Source organism: Staurois parvus, unplaced genomic scaffold (genome assembly GCF_062004578.1).
Source record: "Staurois parvus isolate SC_StPar_1 unplaced genomic scaffold, SC_StPar_1.0 ptg000347l, whole genome shotgun sequence".
Lineage (NCBI taxonomy): Eukaryota > Metazoa > Chordata > Amphibia > Anura > Ranidae > Staurois > Staurois parvus.
Window position 1 is genome coordinate 10,408,404 of NW_028318143.1, and position 22,209 is coordinate 10,430,612.

General features: G+C 44.7%; 1 protein-coding gene across 2 annotated transcripts in view; it reads right to left on the reverse strand.

Moving 5' to 3' along the window:
• Positions 1-4,004: 4,004 nt before the first annotated feature.
• Positions 4,005-22,209, reverse strand: part of LOC149456841 (cytosolic carboxypeptidase 6-like) — a 2,243,892-nt gene continuing 2,225,687 nt past the window's right edge. Inside the window, exon 13 of one of the 2 annotated variants that reach the window (XM_089684448.1) lies at positions 4,005-4,242. In XM_089684448.1, coding sequence (XP_089540574.1) covers positions 4,137-4,242 — 106 coding nt within the window. In that variant the 3' untranslated portion in view covers positions 4,005-4,136. Of the gene's footprint in view, positions 4,246-22,209 lie in introns of both variants that reach the window. The other variant, XM_089684447.1, reaches the window with a different exon arrangement.

Consider the following 22,209-nt stretch of genomic DNA (forward strand, 5'->3'; position numbering starts at 1 on the left):
CACCTATGTTTTAGAATGTTTCTTATTTTAAATCTTTTAAATTTTTTTTTTAATAAAATGTGAATTTTAAACATTTGGTGTGGTACCTTTGAAGTCCTATTAGTTTGCGTTTGGTAGGGAGTCAATATTTTTCACTGTTTCTAAATATGTTTTTAGATGGGGCCTCAAAAAGTGCTGAAACCACAGTTTATAATTTTAGGTGGATTATGGAAATTGCAAGTTTCCCCTGTCTAGAGAGCAGAGGAAATTATCCTGATTTATACAGACGTGCTTTCACTTACACAAAGCCTATATTGTTCTTTGCTTTAAAGGGCTGGAAATCCATTTTTTGAGCAAATCTAAACCCAAGAACCTAAATTTTAACATATTGCAGCTTAGTAGTCCATAGATATTGTAGCTGCTTTAGTTTCCTTTTTTCATGATTTTTTTTCCTTTGATATTTCCTGCCAATAGCACACTTCCTATCTTGGGGCGTGGTTGCCCAACAGACATTCCACAATTCTCTGTGCACAGATCATCAGGTCCTAGACTGGGCTTCCACATCTGAACTTTGAAGAGCAGCAGTTGGGTACCAGGCGCTAAAGCACTTTCTGCATTTCAGCACCTGGCACAAAACTACAAGTACTGTGGAGTGATCTCTGCACCATACAGTACAAGTATGGTACCAGCCTTGTTGGGGAGAGAGAGTGGTACTGGAGCATGTGATCAGGTAAGGGGTGAGGGGGGTAAATTTCACTGCCACAACATTGACCACCAATGCTAATTGGAGGGGGGTACATTTCACTACCACTGCACTGACTGCCAATGCTGATGGAGTTAAAGTTCACTGTCACTGACCACCAATAGGGAGAGAGCACTGCTACTGACGAGTTAACACCCACTGACACAAATTATGGGGGTAATTGTTGTGGTCACTGACAAAAGTGCTGGGGATTATTATGGTACTCACTGACACCAAAGCTGAGGGTCATTATGGTGGGCAGTGGCACCAATGCTGAGGGTTGTTGTGGTCAGTGACACCAATGCTGGTGGTTATTACTACAGTCACTTACACCAATACTAGGAGCTGATATTGAGCTTGCTGACACTAATGATTGTGTTTATTATTGTGATTACTGACACCAATGCTGGGGGGTTATCACTGTTATCACTGACACCAGTGATGACTGCAACTTTATCTTTAGTATGCATTGCGATACATTGCAAAAAATGCACCAATATTTTTGGGTAATAAGGTGCATTAAAACCCATTCATTTCAAATTATCTGCCTAGCTTGACACAATATACTTCAACACACATAAACATGCTGATAATGTGTGACCTCCTCTAATATTTTCAGCTTGACTATCATTGGTCCTACATTGACAATGTGAAGGAGCAGCGTTGTCACCCTAGGCTGCTCTCCTGCTTTAGACCACAAACACCTCCTGTACTCATCTCCATAACATAGAGAAGAGGCGTTTTGTAAATTACAGAAGATAGCTGGAAAAATGGAAGTGTTGTTTGCGACCACATGAGCCACCACATCTAATGACTGGTAAGCTCCAATACATTGCATTTGTCTTTTGAATGATGTAAAACAGTACTATATTTTACTCTACCAGTGGCTAATGAAGAATTCTTGAGCTACCTTCAGAATGACTAGATAGGTTTGTGGGGTGCAGTTGAGTTTAGTTTTGATCACTCTTTGAGTCCCTTATGAATTAGGAATAATAAAAAGAAATTTAGTTAGGGTAGTTTGTAGGTCTTCTATGGGAATGAACTACTCGATAAAGTACTTGCATGTCACTTTCTTTAGTTGAAACAACTATGCCCTTTGCCCTAGTTAGTCAATTGTAATTTTGTGCACCTTACAAAAGCACTAAAGTCAAAGTAGAGGTAACCTCTGGGACCCTGGAGAACCACCTATAGAACCCTCCTAATTAGGCTGCTAGCTAGGTTAGGTAAATGTAGTTCTCTAGCTCTATTGTAATCAGTTGACAGCTTGTGATTAGTTTGGGCTGTTCTGTGTCTCACTGGTTGCAGGTTTGACTGCTTCCCTCTGCCTTCTGGAGGGTTTTGGAATGTAGTGGGCTGGAAGAGTCGAATAAGCAGCCTGAATATTTATGTGGTCCCAGTCAATCCCTGGGGGAGGGTGCCCAGTAGGTGGCTGGGAGAGTGCATAAATAGTTTGAGACCTGGAGCAGAGGGGTTCTAGTTCAGGAGGAGTAGATCCCAGCCTGAAGGGCTGCTGCCCTTCTGTGCAGTCCAGCTGTGCTTCTTTATTTGCTCATTGAGTGTCAAGGTCCTACCTTTTCCCTGAGGTTATGTTACTCCATGTGCTGGCGTCCATCTTGGATTCTGCTGTGCATGGTGGGAATCCTTTTATGCCTTCAGGTCTCTGAGGTCCACCCCCCAGAGGGGCGTGGCTGATGAGATATAAGCCTGTGGCCCGCACATGCTCTTTGCACTTGTGTCTTGTATCTTTGTGTTGCTATTACTCTGTTCGGACTCTCGTGACTCTCCTGGTATCTGATTCGGCTTGTGACTTGACTATTCTTTGTATTCTCCTTTGATCTGACCCTCTGTTGCTGAACCCGGCTCGTGACCTGTGATTCTCGTCTGCTGTCCTGTACTGTTTTGTCCTGTTGTTGTTGACCCCGGCCTGTCTGACTACTCTTTTGTCTCTTCCACCAGCTACACTCCATTGGCGGCGGCCATTACCGCAGCTGAGGTGTCTCGGGGGCCGCAACCTGGTTCCTGGCTGCGTCAAGTCCATCCCCACCATCAGGGGCCCTGGTGAAGGGCAGCCTGGGACTTAAACTCCGCGCCCTGAGGGACTTCGGTCTGTGGGTGGTGGTTGTCGTCAGCCAGTGCGTTACATTGTTAGGCCTGCCTGTCCGTTCCTCGGCTCCTGCCCTGACATTGAGTTCCCAGATATGTCAGCTGGGGGGTCTATTCCACTGAAATCTGCTGGAAATGAAGTGGATGGATTTCCTTTTGGGGAGGAGTAAAAGTAGTTCATGGTTGAAATGTTTGCCTCATATTGGAAGGAGGAATCCAACTATCCAGAGACATTTGTGAATACAGACCGCTGTGTGAGATCCCAGTGACTATGCGCTGCTGCTATCCCTCTCATATCAGAGTCAGCTTGTACTAAAATGTAGACCTATGGTGTCCCTATGTAGTTCAGCCCATCATTTGCTGCTGCAAGGACTGTGCTGGGAAATTTTGGGAGGAACATAGATGTCCTCAAGTTACCACAGAATGTTACTGGAGTATTCTACGATTACTCTGCACCCATCCAAGTTCAAGTTTTCAATAAAGCATAAAAAAGGATACACCTAGACAACAGGTGTCAAACACAAGGCCTGTGAGCCGAATCCAGCCCTCCAGGCCATTTTATGTGGCCCTTGCACCTCTCCTGTAGGTACCCCATTGTCTCCCCCTTGTCTCAGCAGTCAGCAACAGAGAGGAGGATATAACTCCTCTGCCAAATCCTGCACCTCTCAGTGCAGCTGCAGCACCCCCTCATCTCTGCCTACCCCGGTCTCAGCATTCAGCAGACTCTAGTAACTGACTCCATGCCTCCTCTGGTCCTCCTCCAGACCCTTCTGCTTTCCATCTCTTACCCCAAAGGTGGTGCACGGTAATGTTAGGGGAGTGTGGGATTCTTGACATCTGATATAATGGGGGGTGATTTGCTCTGGACATCTAGTCTTACAGATACAACCGGCCCTTTGAGGGCAACTATAATGCTGATACGGCCCGTGATGAAATGGAGTTTGACACCCCTGCCTTAGACTAATCAATGAGCCAGAAGAGTGATTGAGACTGTGTGCCTGGCTGCTAGTGCACTTATCAGCGAAAGACCCTTGGGACCAAATCTATGGACCCTTTTGGGGGTGAGCGCTACACACCAGCTACTGTATAGTCCAAATTCTGACCCTGTAAATGCAAAAAATTGAAATAAAATAGCAAAGAAACTTAATTTTTTTTTGAGAAACTGAAGCAAAACAGGATCTCATATGTACATTTTTATTTTGTTTTAATTTTAAATGCTGACAATGAAAAAGAAACCCACTTGAAAATAACATGTAAAAGTAATGGAACTTTATTTTTCCTCTGTAGTCTGGGTGAGCTGCAGATCCTGGGTCTATGTAGATTTAGCATGCTCCCTGCTGCTTGTTGAAGTCTTGCGAGTTTTCCCCGTGCCTCCAGCGCTGTTCTGACTTATTCCGGTAGCAGCTGGTGGCTTCTCTCTGCTGAAGCAAGCAGAAAATACTCCGTAAGGAGCAAGCAGCTGTGTGCTAGATAGTGAAAATAACCATATTGCAGTTTTCTACTTTGAACAGAATCTGTCATATAACCATGGTATAGGCAGCCATTTTGTAAGCTCATTCAGCAGAGGAGCTAGCACCATATCAGTCCATTGGAATGCTGTAGAACTAAATTAAAAAAGCTGCTGCAAGATATTTAGGCATTATCAGATTAAAAGGAAACAAGGATAGGAAATTGACATTGAGACAAAGAATTGACATTGCTAACCTCTTTAAAGTGTTACTAAACCCACAACGGTAAAATCAGTCTGTATATGCAGTAAAGCATGCTTGTTATACTCACTGTGGAACCTAAGGGGTTAATCCTCTGCACTGTGTAAAAAGGATGTTTGAGTCTGTATTCTCTGATCCTCCCCTTCTTCTATGTTCCCCGTTTCTTCTCCTGATAGAGCACAGCCTCAGGGACACTCTGCACATGCTCAGTTTGGTGTCTACTGCTAGAGAGTTTTTCCTTTTTCTTGGGAGGGTGCATGTGATCAGCACAGGGCCAATCAGCACTGTCCAGACAGAGGTCAGGGGTCATGCATCCTCCTAGAGCAGAATGAAAACTCCTACAAGCTTTAATCAATGCTCAGCTGGACAGTGATAGAACTTTCAAGACTACTGCTGATAGGAAAAGGTATTTAGCAGTTTATATTTACTAAAATAATTGCAGTTCTGTGTACTGTGGGAGACCAGATATAGTGGATGCAGGGTCCTGGGTATGGTAACACTTTAAGCAGAAGGGAACAGGGATTTTCTCTGTGAGGGTTTCAGGATAAAGCAGAGCTTTAAATGTAAAACCTTTCAGCCCCACTGCACCAGACATGGAGGTACACCAGCATATCAGCCCTATTAGACCAGATATAGTGAATGCAGGGTCCTGAGTTTAGTAACACTTCAGGAATACTAGTTGGTTGTTCATCTCTGCTGGTTACATTCTCAGCATCTGTGCATTGTGGTGTGCTACATTAAAAAAAGTGAGGGTCCAGTTTTCTGAAAAAATTTGGCTATTCATATTTTGGCACAAAAACAGATCCGGGATTGTTAAAGAAGCATCTGCAACCCTCAGGAGCAATTTTAAGCCCATTGTACCCCTAATAAACACAAGTTTTAGGCAATCTTTCTATTTCATTCACTTGTTTTGGTGCCTAAATGAAAGAAACTCCAATTTGTAATAAGAATACTCTGATACTTGACGCCATCAGTGGTTGGATGTTTTGCCTTGCAACATTAATTGATTCATTTGATTCTACCCAATAATGGTACAGGAATGTGTGTGTGATTGGGTGATTAGACTGTAAATTGTTCTGGAACAGCTGTAAACGATTTTGTGTAGCTTTTATTCGCAAGCACTATGTAAAGAAACTCTGCCAAGTTCCTAAACCAATCTAAAAGGCACTCCCCTGAGATCCTGCAACATAAAAGGTATTATTCTAACCTCTTTGTCTCATGGAGATAAGGTTCGGGTTTAGGTCCAGCATGGGTTTCAGGTGAACTCAACCCGGGGCGGACTGACCATTTGGAAACTCGGGCACTGCCAGAGGGCCCTGGGTCAGTAGGGGGCCCCGTGAGATGCCCCTGGTACTTTTTTCATAGGCTTTTTTGAGTTTGGGCAAGAACACAGGGGCCCCATGATCCCCTATTGCCCGGGGGCCCCATGAGTTGTCAGTCCGCCCCTGGCATGCAGTGTCTCTGAGTGGAATATTAAAGAGTAAGGTGGGCCTCAGCCTGCTCACCAATCCTAAAGATATACAGGCTCCCGAAGGAAGTGTGTCCCAGAACAGGCTCTTAAGTCCTCATGCACACTGGATGTTTTTATAGCTGCTGTTTTTGGCTTTTAATGTTTTTTTCTACAGCCAGTAAACTCCCCAGCATGTTTTCCTACGTGCCCATGCACACATAGACTATAATCAACATTTTTTTGGCTAGAAAAAACCCCAGGACTATTGGGTCTCTAGAGGAGTTTTTTAGCTGTAAAAACGCTCAAACACTGAAAAACGCGGTACAACATGGTAAAACGCCATAAACCAGCGTTGTTAGACTTTGACAAAAATAAAAAAATTTTGGTAAAAAGAAACTCTAAAAACGCAGAAAAAAACTGGCAGAACGTTAATACAAAAATGCTAAAAAAAAATACAGAAAAACTCAGTTTTAACATGACTTACACAGCTAACGTTTCTAGCGTTATTGAAATGCCCCGTGTGCATGGAGCCTAAAGGTCTGCAGCCAGATGAAGATTGGCAACCTAATGACCCAGGGATTCAGCATATCTTATTCCTGGGTTCATAGGTCCACCTGGGGTCTGCTGGCCCTACATTCAGGTCCATTTTCACAGCCATTTATAAATATCCTTGTGGCTTTGTTCCATGCTTACAGTTTGGGGTGTACCCACAGTTTACAACTTTTGTCACCTGTTGACTTTATTGTCTCTATAATAAAATAAATATTATTTTGCAAAGCTATTCCTTTTGGTATTGTTAGCACTATTATCTCATTCAAACAGGTGTGTCAGAGGGACTGAATTTGTTCTTGGAGTTGAGGCGCAGAACAGTGAACCCCAAATTATTAAGCGGCTCCTTCGGGTTGGGAAACACGTTTAACACTTGAAGTCACACTAGGGGCCGCATCACACTGGAACAGATGCATTTGCATGCACACATTCCCGTGCATTATGATTTTCACAGCCTATTACTTTGAATGTGTTGCCAAACACAGAACAGTACAAATAGTAGTGCAAGCACTACATTTCCAGTTTGCACCACACCAAACGATCACTGCATTTGAGGTGCCATTATAATCAGCTGCGGACTTACCATTTGGAAACTCGGGCACTGCCTGAGGGCCCTGGGTCAGTAGGGGGCCCCATGAGATGCCCCTGGTACCTTTTTCATGGCTTTTTTGAGTTTGGGCAAGGACACAGGGGCCCCATGATCCCCTATTGCCCGGGGGCCCCATGAGTTGTCAGTCTGCCCCTGATTACAATATAATAATGGCACCCACATGCGTCTCACAGGGACAGCACATTCACATGCCATACAGGAAATGTGTGTGGAACGCACCTATTCCACCCGTACAAAAATGTACTGAAAAAAGAGGCAGTGCTGCAACCCTTGAGATTCAATCCTTTGAGGTTAATCTTCACACCAATGCCCCGCTCATAGCCTCTGCAAGCCACTTCTGTAGATACAATCAATGGAGCTGGCATCTTTATTGCAGATAAAACAGTACAAGGGGACCTTTCAGCCCCTATGGGCCTTCATCATATGAGTGTAGCACCCTCCTAGGTAGATGCTAGGCTTAGATAGAATTAGTGGCGTTTTTTGATAAGCAAATTTAGTTGTCACTCTGTAGTCAGAGTAGCTGTAAATATTTGTTAGGATAAAGCATAGTCAGCTTACTATACTTGGCCATTTACTTAGGTCTGCTCTATGTGCTCAGCTGCTGCCAGTCTGCCTAGCTTCATCTGTATCCAACTTTAGAAGTTTCTGGATGATGGGTGTAGAGTTATGCAGATGGCAGCATGAACATTGGTACAGCCTCAGCCTATCCTAGAGAGACTGGCTCTGATGGCATGCTGGATAATTGTATATATTCAATGAGCACAGGGAGCTCTGGGTTCTTTCCTATCTAAGACTGATCCAGCCTGGGAGAGGGCACGCTGCCTTCCCAGACCTCTACTACCATGTGGCCTTAGGTGAGCAATCTAAGGGTCTGAATGCTGAGACCCAGGTTCTACTACACTGACTGCAGGGCTGTCTACTGAAGATCTAGTCTGGTATTATGAAGGAAGACATCCAGCTGCTCTTGGGCCTTGTGAGTCAGACATCCCTTAAGGATCGTAGAGACTGTGTGCTGTTTAACCCTCCCTGGGCCTAGGAAGTCAGCTGCTGGTCTAGCAAAGGGAACACTGGCTGGTGTTCCAAAGAGCTTTATCCACCTGGTCTACTTTTAAAGAGACACTGCTCTGGGGCTCTAATGAAGTTACTGCTGCTACTACTGCCACTGCCTTAAAGTCCACTGTTTGATTCAAGCACGGACTCTGACATAGCTTGCCCTGAAGATTAGATAAAGTGTACATAGTTCCTATTTTGAAGTATCCCACATATCTCCCTAATCCCTATCCAGGTTCTCCAAAAATAAAACAAAAGCAACACCCTTAGATTGGTTAATGGAGAAACATGTGAATGAGCCTATGCATCTGGTTGTGGGGCAAAGGGAGGACCTGGACAGTATTCCTGTGGCTCCTATGGGAGTATCGCTACATGATTAAGGCCCATAGGGTCTGAAATTTATCAATGTTTCTGTGCTGGATTTTACTGTATTGTTTGATCTGCAATAAAGTTTGTCTAACTCCGATACACCGAGGTGCCTGATCCTTTGATCATTTTCCTCACCGTGTTCTGCTGTGAACGGGCCCTTAAAAGGATAACCCTCTCTCTGCTCTATGGTATTTTTTTTTTTCGTTTTTTGGCATTGGTACAATGCTCCAGTGCTCAGCTCCCCAAGCAATTTTTTAACATACCCTTTCTTGTTAGCCTTGAAAATGTCCAGAGTTGATTATCAAGCAAGAACACTTCTGGAAGCTCCCCTGGCCTGCACTATGATTTAATTCTACAAAAAGTGGAAATGCAGGATTTGGAGGATTGAACCCTGGCATGCACCAGGGGACACAACCATCTGACACTCCAGGAAATGTTAAAAGCTGAAGATGCTGGCAGAGGCTGCAGCCCCGGAACAGAGTGGAGACAGAAGACATTGGCCACTGGAGAAGTCAGTATGATACCTCTTCTTTTGCAAGGGAGCTCCATTTGCACTTTTATGGGACCTGATAGGGTCTTTTCAAATGAATAAAATAAAAAAAAAAAAAATAGCATTTTTCACTCAAGCCCAGTGGTATTGTATCTACAGTATACAGTGATGAAAACAAGTCACTAGGCAACTTTTAACATAATTCCAAATGAATACATACAAATGTACAAATAAAAAAGGTATATATTGCATACATAATGTAACCTGATGTTATATCCTGATTTTCTTATATTCTTCGTTTCTTTTCAGGCACAACCTCCCCAGACTTTCCGCATAATTGCTGAGATGCTAATATGCTCTCTGTAATCTTTCCTTCCTGCTGGTTGTATTTGTGTTGGGCTCTTTTGCGCACACATATAATAATCACTGATTTTACCAAGTGAAATTGTAAAGCCATAACCTGTATTTATGCCAGAGCTGCGCATATGTACAAAACGTACCACCAGTGGCAATGTGGGAACACGGCGTGCTGCGGGGAGACATTCAGGGCTACTGTTGTTCTCAGGAAAACATAACACATGGCGACCGTAGATTCTGATTACTAACTACTTGACAGGGTAATTGTAGCGAAATTATATTTTTGTAAGCACTCAGCAGGAGACTGTCCGAGACATTCAGTCGCTATGGATTCTTTAATGGACACTTTTTGCTGAACCTATGCTTTGTGTCAAACAGAAATGCTCCTCTCTGATGACAGCCCGATCGAAAGCTCTGCTGATATGTAACGGGCGACTGTAGGTGGAAGATGGCATCCTGTAATTATTTTAAGAGTGACATGGGGAGGCATGTGGACACCCATGTAATTAGCCTTTAATCTGTAATGACTTATTTTAATGGAATTTTATATCTGTGAAAACTCACATTTAATGTTTCGAAAATTTATTTTAAAGGGAGAGGTCTAGAAATATTTGCATGCAATCAACTTGTTGAAAACATGTCCTTAAATGCCATGAGTTGAACATGAATTCCAGGTCCCTTAAAAAAAAAAATCACAGGTAAAAATAGGTAAAGCAAGCCTATCATCAGCATTGCTTCCCTACTTCTTGCTATCACAGGAAAAACTGAGGACAGTGAAGCCATAGGCTCCTGCTGCTGTCAGTCAAACTCCTGTGAGGAGGGTTCGGGAGCATGGCTTACTGGCACTGTGTATTTCTATGGACTCGCACAGCCCAGCCTGTGAGCACATACATGGGTGTCTTCTTAGCACCTGGCTTTCTAAGGAGACACCCAGAGTAGGGAGAAGCTGACAGCGCTGGCGGTGGACTGCCAGAACAGGAGGTAAGGGACCTCTCTGTGCAATATCGTTGCACAGAGCAGGAAAGTATTACCGGGTTTTTATTTTAAACCAAAACATGTATAGCCTTTAAATATATGACCAGACGGAAATCATTTTGATGCAGTTGCCCAGCTTTAACTTGCTGAACATGTATTGCAATATAAAAAATTAAAGGAACACTTTTTAATCAGAGAATAGCATCAAGTCATTTAAATTCCTGGGATATTGATCTAGTCAGCTAAGTAGCAGAGGGGTTGTTAATCCGTTTCAGCTGATTTGGTGTTAATGAAATTAACAACAGGTGCACTAGATTGGCAACAATGAGGTAACCCCCAAAACAAGAATGGTTTTCCAGGTGGAGGCCACTGACATTTTTTTCCCTTCTCATCTTTTTCTGACTGTTTTTCCACTAGTTTTGCATTTGTCTAGGGTCAGTGTCACTACTGGTAGCATGAGGAGATACCTGGACCCTACAGAGGTTGCACAGGCAGTCCAACTCCTCCAGAATGGCACATCAATATGTTCCATTGCCAGACGGTTTGCTGTGTCTCCCAGCACAGTCTCAAGAGCATGGAGGAGATTCCAGGAGACAGGCAGTTACTCTAAGAGAGCTGGACAGGCCGTAGAAGGTCCTTAACCCATCAGCAGGAATGGTATCTGCTCCTTTGTGCAAGGAAGAACAGGATGAGCACTGCCAGAGCCCTACAAAATGACCTCCAGCAAACCACTGGTGTGAATGTCTCTGACCAAACAATCAGAAACAGACTTTATGAGGGTGGCCTGAGGGCTCAGCGTCCTCTAGTGGACCCTGTGCTCACTGCCTGGCACCATAGAGCTCGATTGGCAGTTGTTATTGAACAGAATTGGTCCACCACTGGTGCCCTGTGCTTTTCACAGATGAAGCACACGTGACAGACATGAAAGGGTCTGGAGAAGCCGTGGAGAACGTTATGCTGCCTGTAACATCATTCAGCATGACCGTTTTGGTGGTGGGTCAGTGATGTTCTGGGGAGGCATATCCATGGAGGGACTCACAGACCCCTACAGGCTAGACAATGGCACCCGACTGCCATTAGGTATCGGGATGAAATCCTTGTCAGACCCTACGCTGGTGCAGTGGGTCCTGGGTTCCTCCTGGTGCACAACAATGCCCGGTCTCATGTGGCAAGAGTATGCAGGCAGTTCCTGGAGGATGAAGGAATTGATACCATTGAATGGCCCCAAATGCTTGCCTGACCTAGATCGTATAGAATACCTCTGGGATATCATGTTTCGGTCTATCCGACACTGCCAGGTTGTACCTCAGTCCAGGAGCTCAGTGATGCCCTGGTCCAGATCTGGGAGGAAATACCCCAGGACACCATCCGTTGTCTCATTAGGAGCATGCACCGATGCTATCATGCATGCATACAAGCACGTGGGGGCCATACTAACTACTAAGTACCATTTTCAGTTACTGCAATTAAATTTCAGCAACATGGACTAGCCTGCTGCATAATTTTATCACTTTGATTTTCTGGGTGTCTTTGAATTCAGTCCTCTGTTGATACTTTTTAATCAAACGATGGGACATCCTTACGTTCCTAACTCATTACCCAGTCCATATCAGTATAGATATCCAGCATGATATTTTTCCCCATTGAGATCTGATGTGTTTTCAAAGTGTTCCTTTAATTTTTCAATTAAGCTGTGACAAGAAAAAACCTGGAAGCTGATTGGTTTCTGTGCACAGCTGCACCAGACTTTACACTTTCCTTTTTTAGTAAATCAACCCCTCTCTGTTGTTGCTGCGTACAAGCTGGCTAATTGGCTGCCACCACTTTGGGTGTGGGCAAAACTCTGCAAAAATACTAACCTTGGATGCACACTGTTTGTCAGATGCGGTTACATGAGGACAGTGGTGGCACCAGACACTGATTTATACATAGTATAAATCTGACAGCTGCCACTGACAGCAGCTTCTGGTCACATGCTGTGTGTGCAGCAGGGGTGGACTGACAACTCATGGGGCCCCCGGGCAATAGGGGATCATGGGGCCCCTGTGTCCTTGCCCAAACTCAAAAAAGCCTATGAAAAAGGTACCAGGGGCATCTCATGGGGCCCCCTACTGACCCCGGGCCCTCGGGCAGTGCCCGAGTTTCCAAATGGTCAGTCCACCCCTGGTGTGCAGGCAGAGTTCACAACCCCTGGCAAGATATGCTGTACAGATTCTCGCCATTATTGATTGGAGCATTGTGCAGGGGGAGTGTCTAACCTCTGTGTGACAACAGCGGTCCAGATCTCCACCGGGCTGCCATCAAAAGGCAGCTTCATATAAACGTAAGAACTAATAACTTAAAGAAAAAACAAATCTTACACATGCTTTGTGTTTTATGGAGCCTGACTTGCATAACCCTAAAAAACTAGAAAGCTTCAGATGGACTTTAAGAAGCATCCCCATATAATCTGGCCATTTCTTTCACTGTACAGTATATAGATGCAAGCACTCTTTAAAATCGGCCCAATTTCCCCTATATACAGTAGACCCTGAAATCTACTCATCCAGATGCATTATGAAAGGCTTACAGGTTCTGTTCATTGTCCCTGCTGTGTTGTTTATGCTTTACACCCTACTGTGCCTCTGAAAAGTGACCCTTTCCACTGGATCTAATTATTCATGGGTCTCCTGGACCCTTCACTTTTTAGTGAAACTGGTTTAAATGAACATTAATGAAGGGAAAACAACAAGGTGTATAGTCCCCCTGGTTTAATTACAAGGTTTCGCACAAACACTATATTCTAATTATGCATCATGTCTGCAGCGTACAACAATGCCTTGCGCTTCATGCTAAATCACAGCCTCCTAACCTTTCCTTTCAGCTGAAACAGCCAGTCACTCATGTAGTCCCACAGGTCCTACACGAACAGCAGCAGAATATATTTTTTTTTAATAATGTACACATTAGTCCTGTGATTTGCCCCTGGCAAGACAGGAGTTAATAATGGGGATAAAAATACAGTATACATGATAATTAAAGAGGCTTTGTATATGATTGGTAATGGTTGAAAGGAGTATACCAGTGCCTCCATGACGAGGACATATTCAGAGGTCATACTACTACCCCAGGCAAATGGTGCTGCCCTTTAGTAAAGTTTCCTGGGCCCTCCCAAAGTTGCTTGGGTCTCCCTGCTCAATCTACCCTCGTGTTGCATGACTATTGCTAGGATTGTTAACGGTGGTGCTGCCGTTTCATACTTCATGCAAATTTCATACTTTTGTCTCAATAAATGAAACACGGACAGCTAAATACACAACTGATTTACTCATGTAAGCTTTTTTACCTGACAAAGGTTTTTTAAATTCTGCTCGGCTGGTCTTGTGATCCAAACAATACTGGCAGACAGCCCAGCCAGGCCTGACAATGTAATCCCTTTCTGTAAGCATGTCAATGGTTTGTGTTGATGGACTTTGTTCACATTAGAAAGTGTTTCTTTCCCCATACAAGTCAATGTGAATGCAATAGCAGTGCGAAGGAGGCCAAGCCTCATTTAGCCTTACTGCTGCTTTCTGTCAAGACCCTTTGGGGTTGATTTACAAAAAAATTGAAAATTCTAAATCTGGTGCAACTCTACATATAAACCAATCAGTTATTCTTACCTGCTCTGTGCAGTGGTTATGCACAGAGCAGCCCCAACCCTCTTCTTCTCGGGTCCCCCACTGGCACTCCTGGCCCCTCTCTCCTGCCTAGTGCCCACAGACAGGGCTGCTGTTAGAAACCACGAGGCCCCATATAGCCAATCTGACAGCCCCCCCCCAAAAAAAAACACAGTTTACTATACTTCAGTTATGAACGAACACAGCAAGTGATTGCTAATGATCACTCATTGTGTTTATGCAGGAAAGGAAGGGGCTGGTAAATGTAACATATTTACTGGAACCTTCCCCACTCTCTATCCTGAAGGATCCTATTGTCCTAGTGCCTTCAGCTGCCGGTGGGAAGGAAAGGAGTGTAGCTGGCAGCACTGTGGGGTGGAGGGCCTGGGCAACAGGGGGAAATATATGGTGCACAAGCAGGGCGATATGGGGAAATTACTGGAATCGATCCCCTGTATGGCTCTCTCTGCAGCAGCTGAAAGCCAACAGGAGGGAGAGGAGACAAAATCAGCTTTCTGCTGCTGCAGAGAGAGCCATACAGGGGATAGGTTCCAGTAATCACTCCTCTATTGTTCAAATCACCCTCCCTGCTAACATATTATTGCCCCAGCTGCCTGGGCCCCCCTGCTGGCCTGGGCCCCCTACAGTAGGACTGGTGGTACCCCCTTATCTACGGCCTTGTCCCCAAAGCAAGCAGCTTGCTCTCAAGCAACTGCTCTGCATGCCCAATCACACATAGAGCTGCAGCTTGGTCCTGCCCCCTCTTTCTCCTCATTGGCTGTGATTGACAGCAGCGGGAACCAATGGCTCCCACTGCTGTCTCAGACAATGAGAAGGGAGAGTCCCCGGAGAGCCAAGGCTCTCATGTGCATCGCTGGATCGAGAGGGGGCTCAGGTAAGTATTGGGGGGGGCTGCTACAAACAGAAGATTTTTTTAAAAAAAGCTTGAGCCACTTTAATTGAACAAGCTGAAGTTAGAAGCTGATTGACTACCATGCAGAGCTGCACCAGATGTTGCACGCTCCAGTTTTAGTAAATCAACCCCTTTGTCTTACTGCTCTTTGCAAAGCAATGAAGCTGGAATACCTTGGACCCTCCTTATCCTGTTCTGCCCGCGATTACAAGGACTTGATGACATTTGTGCACCAATATACTATGATTAAAGGGTGCAGGTGCGGACTGACCATTTGGAAACTCGGGCACTGCCCGAGGGCCCGGGGTCAGTAGGGGGCCCCATGAGATGCCCCTGGTACCTTTTTCATAGGCTTTTTTGAGTTTGGGCAAGGACACAGGGGCCCCATGATCCCCTATTGCCCGGGGGCCCCATGAGTTGTCAGTCCGCCCCTAAAAGGGTGCATTGGTGATGGCAGAGCCATGGCCTCCTGTGCTCATCGTATGTCCTCAGTCTTTTGCCCAGTGTCATTGCACCCAGAGGACTGAGGATATCATGCAGTAAAAAGGAGTACTTTGGGGAACAGCTTCTGACTGAATATCCAGTATACAGAGGGGTCAGCATATCAAGCACCGCATCCATGCCACAGACTAAAAATAGTTTTACAACCTTTATTCACATACGAGTAGTCAGATACAAACCATGTATCCGTTAATAAAATGCATAATATAAAAATCCCTGTTTAACATAGACTCCCCTGCAAGTTGTCAGTGTCATACATTGCATGTAATCTCCAAATCCAATGTACATAGGGAGTCCTCATCCTCCTCTCTAATACCTCTACGCATTTCACAGGGTTGACCCACGTCTTCAGGAGGACTTCCATGGATATGCAGCCTGAATGGTTATAGACAAAAACAAGCCTCTTTTAAAACTAAAATGTATATAAAGCTGGGTACACACTATAATGAAATCAGAAGAAAATTTCCATATGAGGAACGAAAATTTGTTTTTCGTATAGCGTGTACACAACATTCGACATCCCATTCAGACTTTCTAAACAAACTTTTCCAAAGGGACAAACTCCAAAAATGTTTCTTGTATATGAACAGAACTAATAATTTTTGTCACGGTATGACAAACACAGAGCAACAAAAGGACAAAGGAATAGGCTCATCGATGACAGGTACATAGGTACATACAATGTCAATATATAACAGTGATTTAGCAATTTTCAGACAATTGAGTAGACAAATCGGAATTGAAAGTATCCCATGGTTCCCAAACTGCCTCAAAAGTGGGTACAGAGTTAGCGTGTTAAGCAGTGAGGTACATTTTTCTAATCTCAGCGATAACCTTCATTAATTCCGACAGTGTAGGAGACGTAGTAGAAAACCAATGCATGGGAATGGTTCTCCTGGCTGCCGTTAGAATGTGGGAAGAAAGTTTCCTTGCAAATTTGGAGAGGTTTGAAAAAGGTGGATGGGCTCAAATGAAATAGGAGCCTGCAAAAGTGGGTTAAGAACCTCTCTCCAAAAGGGTGCAATGTACTAGCAAGCCCAAAAAATGTGGAAAAGAGTGCCAACTTCCTTGCCACATCACCAGCAGACAGAAGAAACAGTCAGATTACGAGCATGAAGAACCTCAGGAGCAGGGGCAGACTGACCATTTGGAAACTCGGACACTGCCCCAAGGCCCGGGGTCAGTAGAGGGCCCTATGAGATGCCCCTGGTATCTTTTTCATAGGCTTTTTTGAGTTTGGGCAAGGACACAGGGGCCCCATGATCCCCTATTGCTCCGGGGCCCCATGAGTCTGCTACGTTAAAAAAAAAAAAAAAAAAAGGCTTTGTCGGAGAATTTTCGTACAATTAGTACCATCCTTGGATTCGACTTGTTGTGAAACATCGAGGAAAACCGGACATTCATTTGCCCGATTTTCTTATAGTGTGTACCCAGCTTAAGTCTAGGTTCACCCTAATGCGTTTTCCGCTGCGTTTTCCATTTTGCCAAAACACACAGCAGTCCATTTAACATGATTTCCTATGGGACAGGTTCACATCTCCGCATTTTCACCTGGTGAGGAAAGGGTCAGGGACTTTAAATGCAAAATGTTGCGTTTTTGTTTCTATAGACTTCAATGGAAACGCTGCAGAAAAGCATGTAGTGTCTTTTTGATGTGTTTTGTGTTTTATTCTGCCCAGCAACAAGTTAATAAAAGAAGAAAAAATTTAAAAACACATTAAAATGCGGCAAAAAAAGCATGTTGTAAAACGGAAAACGTACTGTAAAAAGCACGGCAGAAACTGATCAAATGCAAACTGCATAGATGTGAACCTAGTCTAAGTCAAAATATATTTGTACTGTACATACATCAACAATTGCAATACACATTGTATAATGTTTTTTATTATTGTTATTTCCACTCCATCAAGAATCCAAACAGGGGGAGAGCAGTCACCACTTCTAAAACCCTGGGGAAAGGGGGGTTTCAGGTGGGTCCATCATGTAAAATGCATAAAGGCATTAAGAGAGGTGGATAAGGACCCCCTAAATAGATGTATATTGGGAGATTGCATGCCATTAATGACACTGACCACTTGCAGGGGAGTCCGATATATTGAATAAGGATATTTATACTATGCATTGTAAATCGACGTCCTCCAGGAGTGTCAGGACATGCATCACCAATACCATACAATTTATACCCCGAACCAGGGGTGGACTGACCATTTGGAAACTCGAGCACTGCCCGAGGGCTCGGGGTCAGTAGGGGGCCCCATGAGATGCCCCTGGTACCTTTTGCATAGGCTTTCTTGAATTTGGGCAAGGACACAGGAGCCCCATGATCCCCTATTGCCCGGGGGCCCTATGAGTTGTCAGTCCGCCCCTGCCCCGAACAATTAATATACAGCACTAAAACATTAAAAAACATACAAATCGATAGATTGTGAATCTGCAATGTACAATTTGTATTGGAATATGTGTGAATGTTTGCATATGTCCATTTGCGCTGTCCAAAAGTGAGAAATATATTACCTTTTATTTTATCTGGTTCAGTCATGTGATCTTGCAGCTCTGGCTCCTCTGTTTAAGGGAGACTCTGACAATGGCTGTGAACTCTAGGTGCCATGACATAACTCTTAGGCTCCCGTGGCCCATTGTTGGGGCTCCCTCCTCTCCCCTGCAGCAGCCGCTCACTGACACAGGGAAGTTGGAGCTACAGGAACATGTGACTGGATCAGAGTGGATTAAAAATAGGTAAGAGCACACTGCTTTTTTTAAACAGGGTAAGCAGGATAAGCAGGAGGAGGGAACATTTGTAAGAACAGTTATAGTTAAGCATTTCATGCACTTTATTCCTTTGGCCGGTACATTAGTTCACATGCTGTATATGCATTTGAACTTCGTATTTAGCTGTTTGCCCTGAATTCAGCTTTAACTATAACTACAAACCCGGCATGAACAGAGTAAAAAAAGTTAAAGCGGAACGCTACCGAAAAGGGGAAGTTCCGCTTTAAGCCTTTGCTCCCCGCTCCCCATTAAGGATTGGCACCTTTGGGGAGTGGAGGGGGGGGGGAGGCAGATATCCGAATTTGACAGGTACCCGCTCCCATTTCTGCTGTGATCGCCTAGGTGATTGGAAGCAGAAGTTGTCCTCCCCCCACGTAGTCTTCTGGGACACGTGACAGGTCCCAGAAGACTACGGGGCCATTCACAAAGTGCAGGGCTTCTCGCGCATGCCACAAGCTGTCACAGCCTGGTGCCCAAACTGAAGATGCCGGTGCCAGGGAGAGAAGACGGCCGGTGAAACCAGCGGTGGTGAGGACACTGTCGGACCGAGGGACAGGTAATTGGCTGTATTTTAAGTCAGCAGCTACAGTTTTTGTAGCTGCTGATTTTTTTTTTTTTTTTCAGTGGAACTCCGCTTTAAGTATTTTAGGACTATATATATTAAACGATTTACATCAGTAACATAAACTATACTTCTGGCCAAGCCTATTTTGTCCTATAGCTATTTGAACAGATGCAATTGCAATTATAGGAAGCCTGCCTTGGAATCAAATGTGTTCTGCAGAGGATTAGAGCTGGGAAATACAGAATTAACAGAATTATTTAGCCCGTGTTCTTCTTCTGCCTGCCGGTACACAGCTAATTCCACTTTCCCAATGACAAGCAGCAGGGGGTACAGTACAGAGGAGCGCGTACAGTGCGTGGGCACCGAATAGTGATGACTCTCATCTACTGGGGCTCTTTGTATGCATGTTTTATCATCAAAACATAGCCTGCCACCCTGTGTCATGAAAACACACCATGCCCTGCAGCTGCACTGAACTCTTATGCGGGTACAACAGTTACTGAAAGTTTTCAAATTAAAGAAACATTTTGATTATTAAGGCAAAGCATGCTGCAGAGAGGTTGCTTAAAGAAGACCTTGGGTCTAATGGAAAAGCAGAATAATGTTTTATAATGAGAAGCCGCTAACATCATGAAATATGACAAATTAACACTTTATCACATTGCTTGCTACAGGGACAGCTGCTAATGTTCGTTCCAAGACACCCTCAAAACTTTGTGTTGAAGTTCGTCCTTTCTCTGCAACCAGGACAGGACTAACAGTGTGGTCCGGACTCATTCAGAGCGCCGAACATTAGCATTGTGTTTTCGTGCGGTGAGGTGCTATGTGTCGAGTTAGGCTTGGCGTACATTATTTTCCTTTATATTTTACAAGAACCATATAATATAAGGTCAAGCCTAAACTTTCAATTTGTATGCAGTCAGGCAAGTCTTTGCACTATAGACTTGAAAGTAAACCTAAAGGAAATAGAACAAGAAAATTGTATACTGTATGGCCAGATTTAGGCAGCCCATGAATGGTCATGTGATCCTGCAGCTCCCATGTTTAAGGGAGCGCTCGACAAAGGTTGTGAATCCTGAACCCGTGACGTCACCCACCATAGGCTCCCATGACCCAGCTGGTGGTGGTGCTCCCTCCTCTCTCCTTAACACTTTATCACATTTCCTTGCTACAGGGAGAACTGCTATGTTTGTTCCTGGACATGCCACCCATAAAGCTTTGTGTTTGAGCCCATCCTTTCACTGCAATTAGAGCAGGGCCTCAAGTGTGGTCTGGACTCATCCAGAGGGCCACACAATATCAGTGCACTTTTGTGTTGTGAGATGCATTGTGTCGAGTTATTCCTGGTTCACACTAGTGTGGGCCTCGCTGCCCGCTTTTGCAAGGGCACAACAGCTTATTGATTTGAATGGGCTGCTGTGCCCTCGTTTCACGCAAGGAAAAGGTGCATACAAAATTTCAAAACGCATCCATATGAAACTGCATGGTCTTTTTAACCATGCGGTTTCCATGAGTTTCCTGCTGCGAGATGAGATTCTCAATGGCACCCCTGCACATCCCACAACAGAAATGCAATGCTGCTGTGGGTGGTTGTGGGTGCAGGAATCGCATTGCCAAAATCTGCTACCAGCCTGCAGCTTGGGGGCTAGTGTGAACTTAGGAAGCCCACTCATTTTGCATAGGGTGCCTAACTCAATGCTATTCACCTCACTGCACAAAAACACACTGCTCTGGATGAAGCAGAGTAAGGTACCTCGGTGCTTGAAAATGCATTATTTTGCAATGTACTCCAATGCACAGTTAACAGAAAGTTGGAATGATTATCAGTGGATGCAATATTAACCTCCAAAAATGGTGCCAGTGACTGCAATAATAACCCAGAGTAATGGTGCCAGTGGCTGCAATAATAACCCCCCAGCAATGGTGCCAGTGGCTGCAATAATAACCCCCAGCAATGGTGCCAGTGGCTGCAATAATAATCCTCACCAATGGTTCCAGTGCCCACACTAATAACCTCCAGCAATGGTGCCAGTGACTGCAAAAATGACCCCCAGCAATAATGCCAGTGCCCACAATAATAGCCCTCAGCAATGGTGGCAGTCACTGCAATAATAACCCCCAACAATGGTGCCAGTGACCACAATAATAACCCCCAGCAATGGTGGCAGTCACTGCAATAATAACCCCCAACAATGGTGCCAGTGACCACAATAATAACCCCCAGCAATGGTGGCAGTCACTGCAATAATAACCCCCAACAATGGTGCCAGTGACCACAATAATAACCCCCAGCAATGGTGGCAGTCACTGCAATAATAACCCCCAACAATGGTGCCAGTGACCACAATAATAACCCCCAGCAATGGTGGCAGTCACTGCAATAATAACCCCCAACAATGGTGCCAGTGACCACAATAATAACCCCCAGCAATGGTGGCAGTCACTGCAATAATAACCCCCAACAATGGTGCCAGTGACCACAATAATAACCCCCAGCAATTGCGGCAGTCACTGCAATAATAACCCCCAACAATGGTGCCAGTGACCACAATAATAACCCCCAGCAATGGCGGCAGTCACTGCAATAATAACCCCCAACAATGGTGCCAGTGACCACAATAATAACCCCCAGCAATGGCGGCAGTCACTGCAATAATAACCCCCAACAATGGTGCCAGTGACCACAATAATAACCCCCAGCAATGGCGGCAGTCACTGCAATAATAACCCCCAACAATGGTGCCAGTGACCACAATAATAACCCCCAGCAATGGCGGCAGTCACTGCAATAATAACCCCCAACAATGGTGCCAGTGACCACAATAATAACCCCCAGCAATGGCGGCAGTCACTGCAATAATAACCCATGGTAATGGTGCCAATTGCTGCAACAATAGCTCCCTAGCAATGGTGCCAGTGGCCAGGGAAGTTTATCCCCCACTGGCATTTAGTGCAGTGGCAGTGAAGTTTAACCATCAAAAACTCCCTACCCTGCACGGGTGCTCAGCATAGTGTATAAATTTGATTATGTTGCTCAATCCTTTTTTGTATACACAGAACCATTTACATCAGTTTGACACATCAGCTGACAACTGTACAGCCTAATATCCTTACAAAACTTCCAGATCAATTTAAAAGAAAGCCAAATAATCTACCTACATACCTGGATTATAGGAGGAAACCTAGACATATAGAGGAATACAAACAAACACCATGCAGATAGCATTCTGAGGAGAAGTTTAACTGCTGCAACAAAGGAGGCTCACCTCTACAGCTGCTAAATTCTCTATAGAATCAGCAGAGAACAGGGAGAGAAGTAACTGTGGCAGCTGGGCGGAGCTGGGAACCCAGGTGCAGTGATTTCCTTGATAGAGTTCCCAAGAAAAACACAACCCTGAGAGTACAAAAGACGCTCAATCACCACAGTCAGTAGAAGAAGG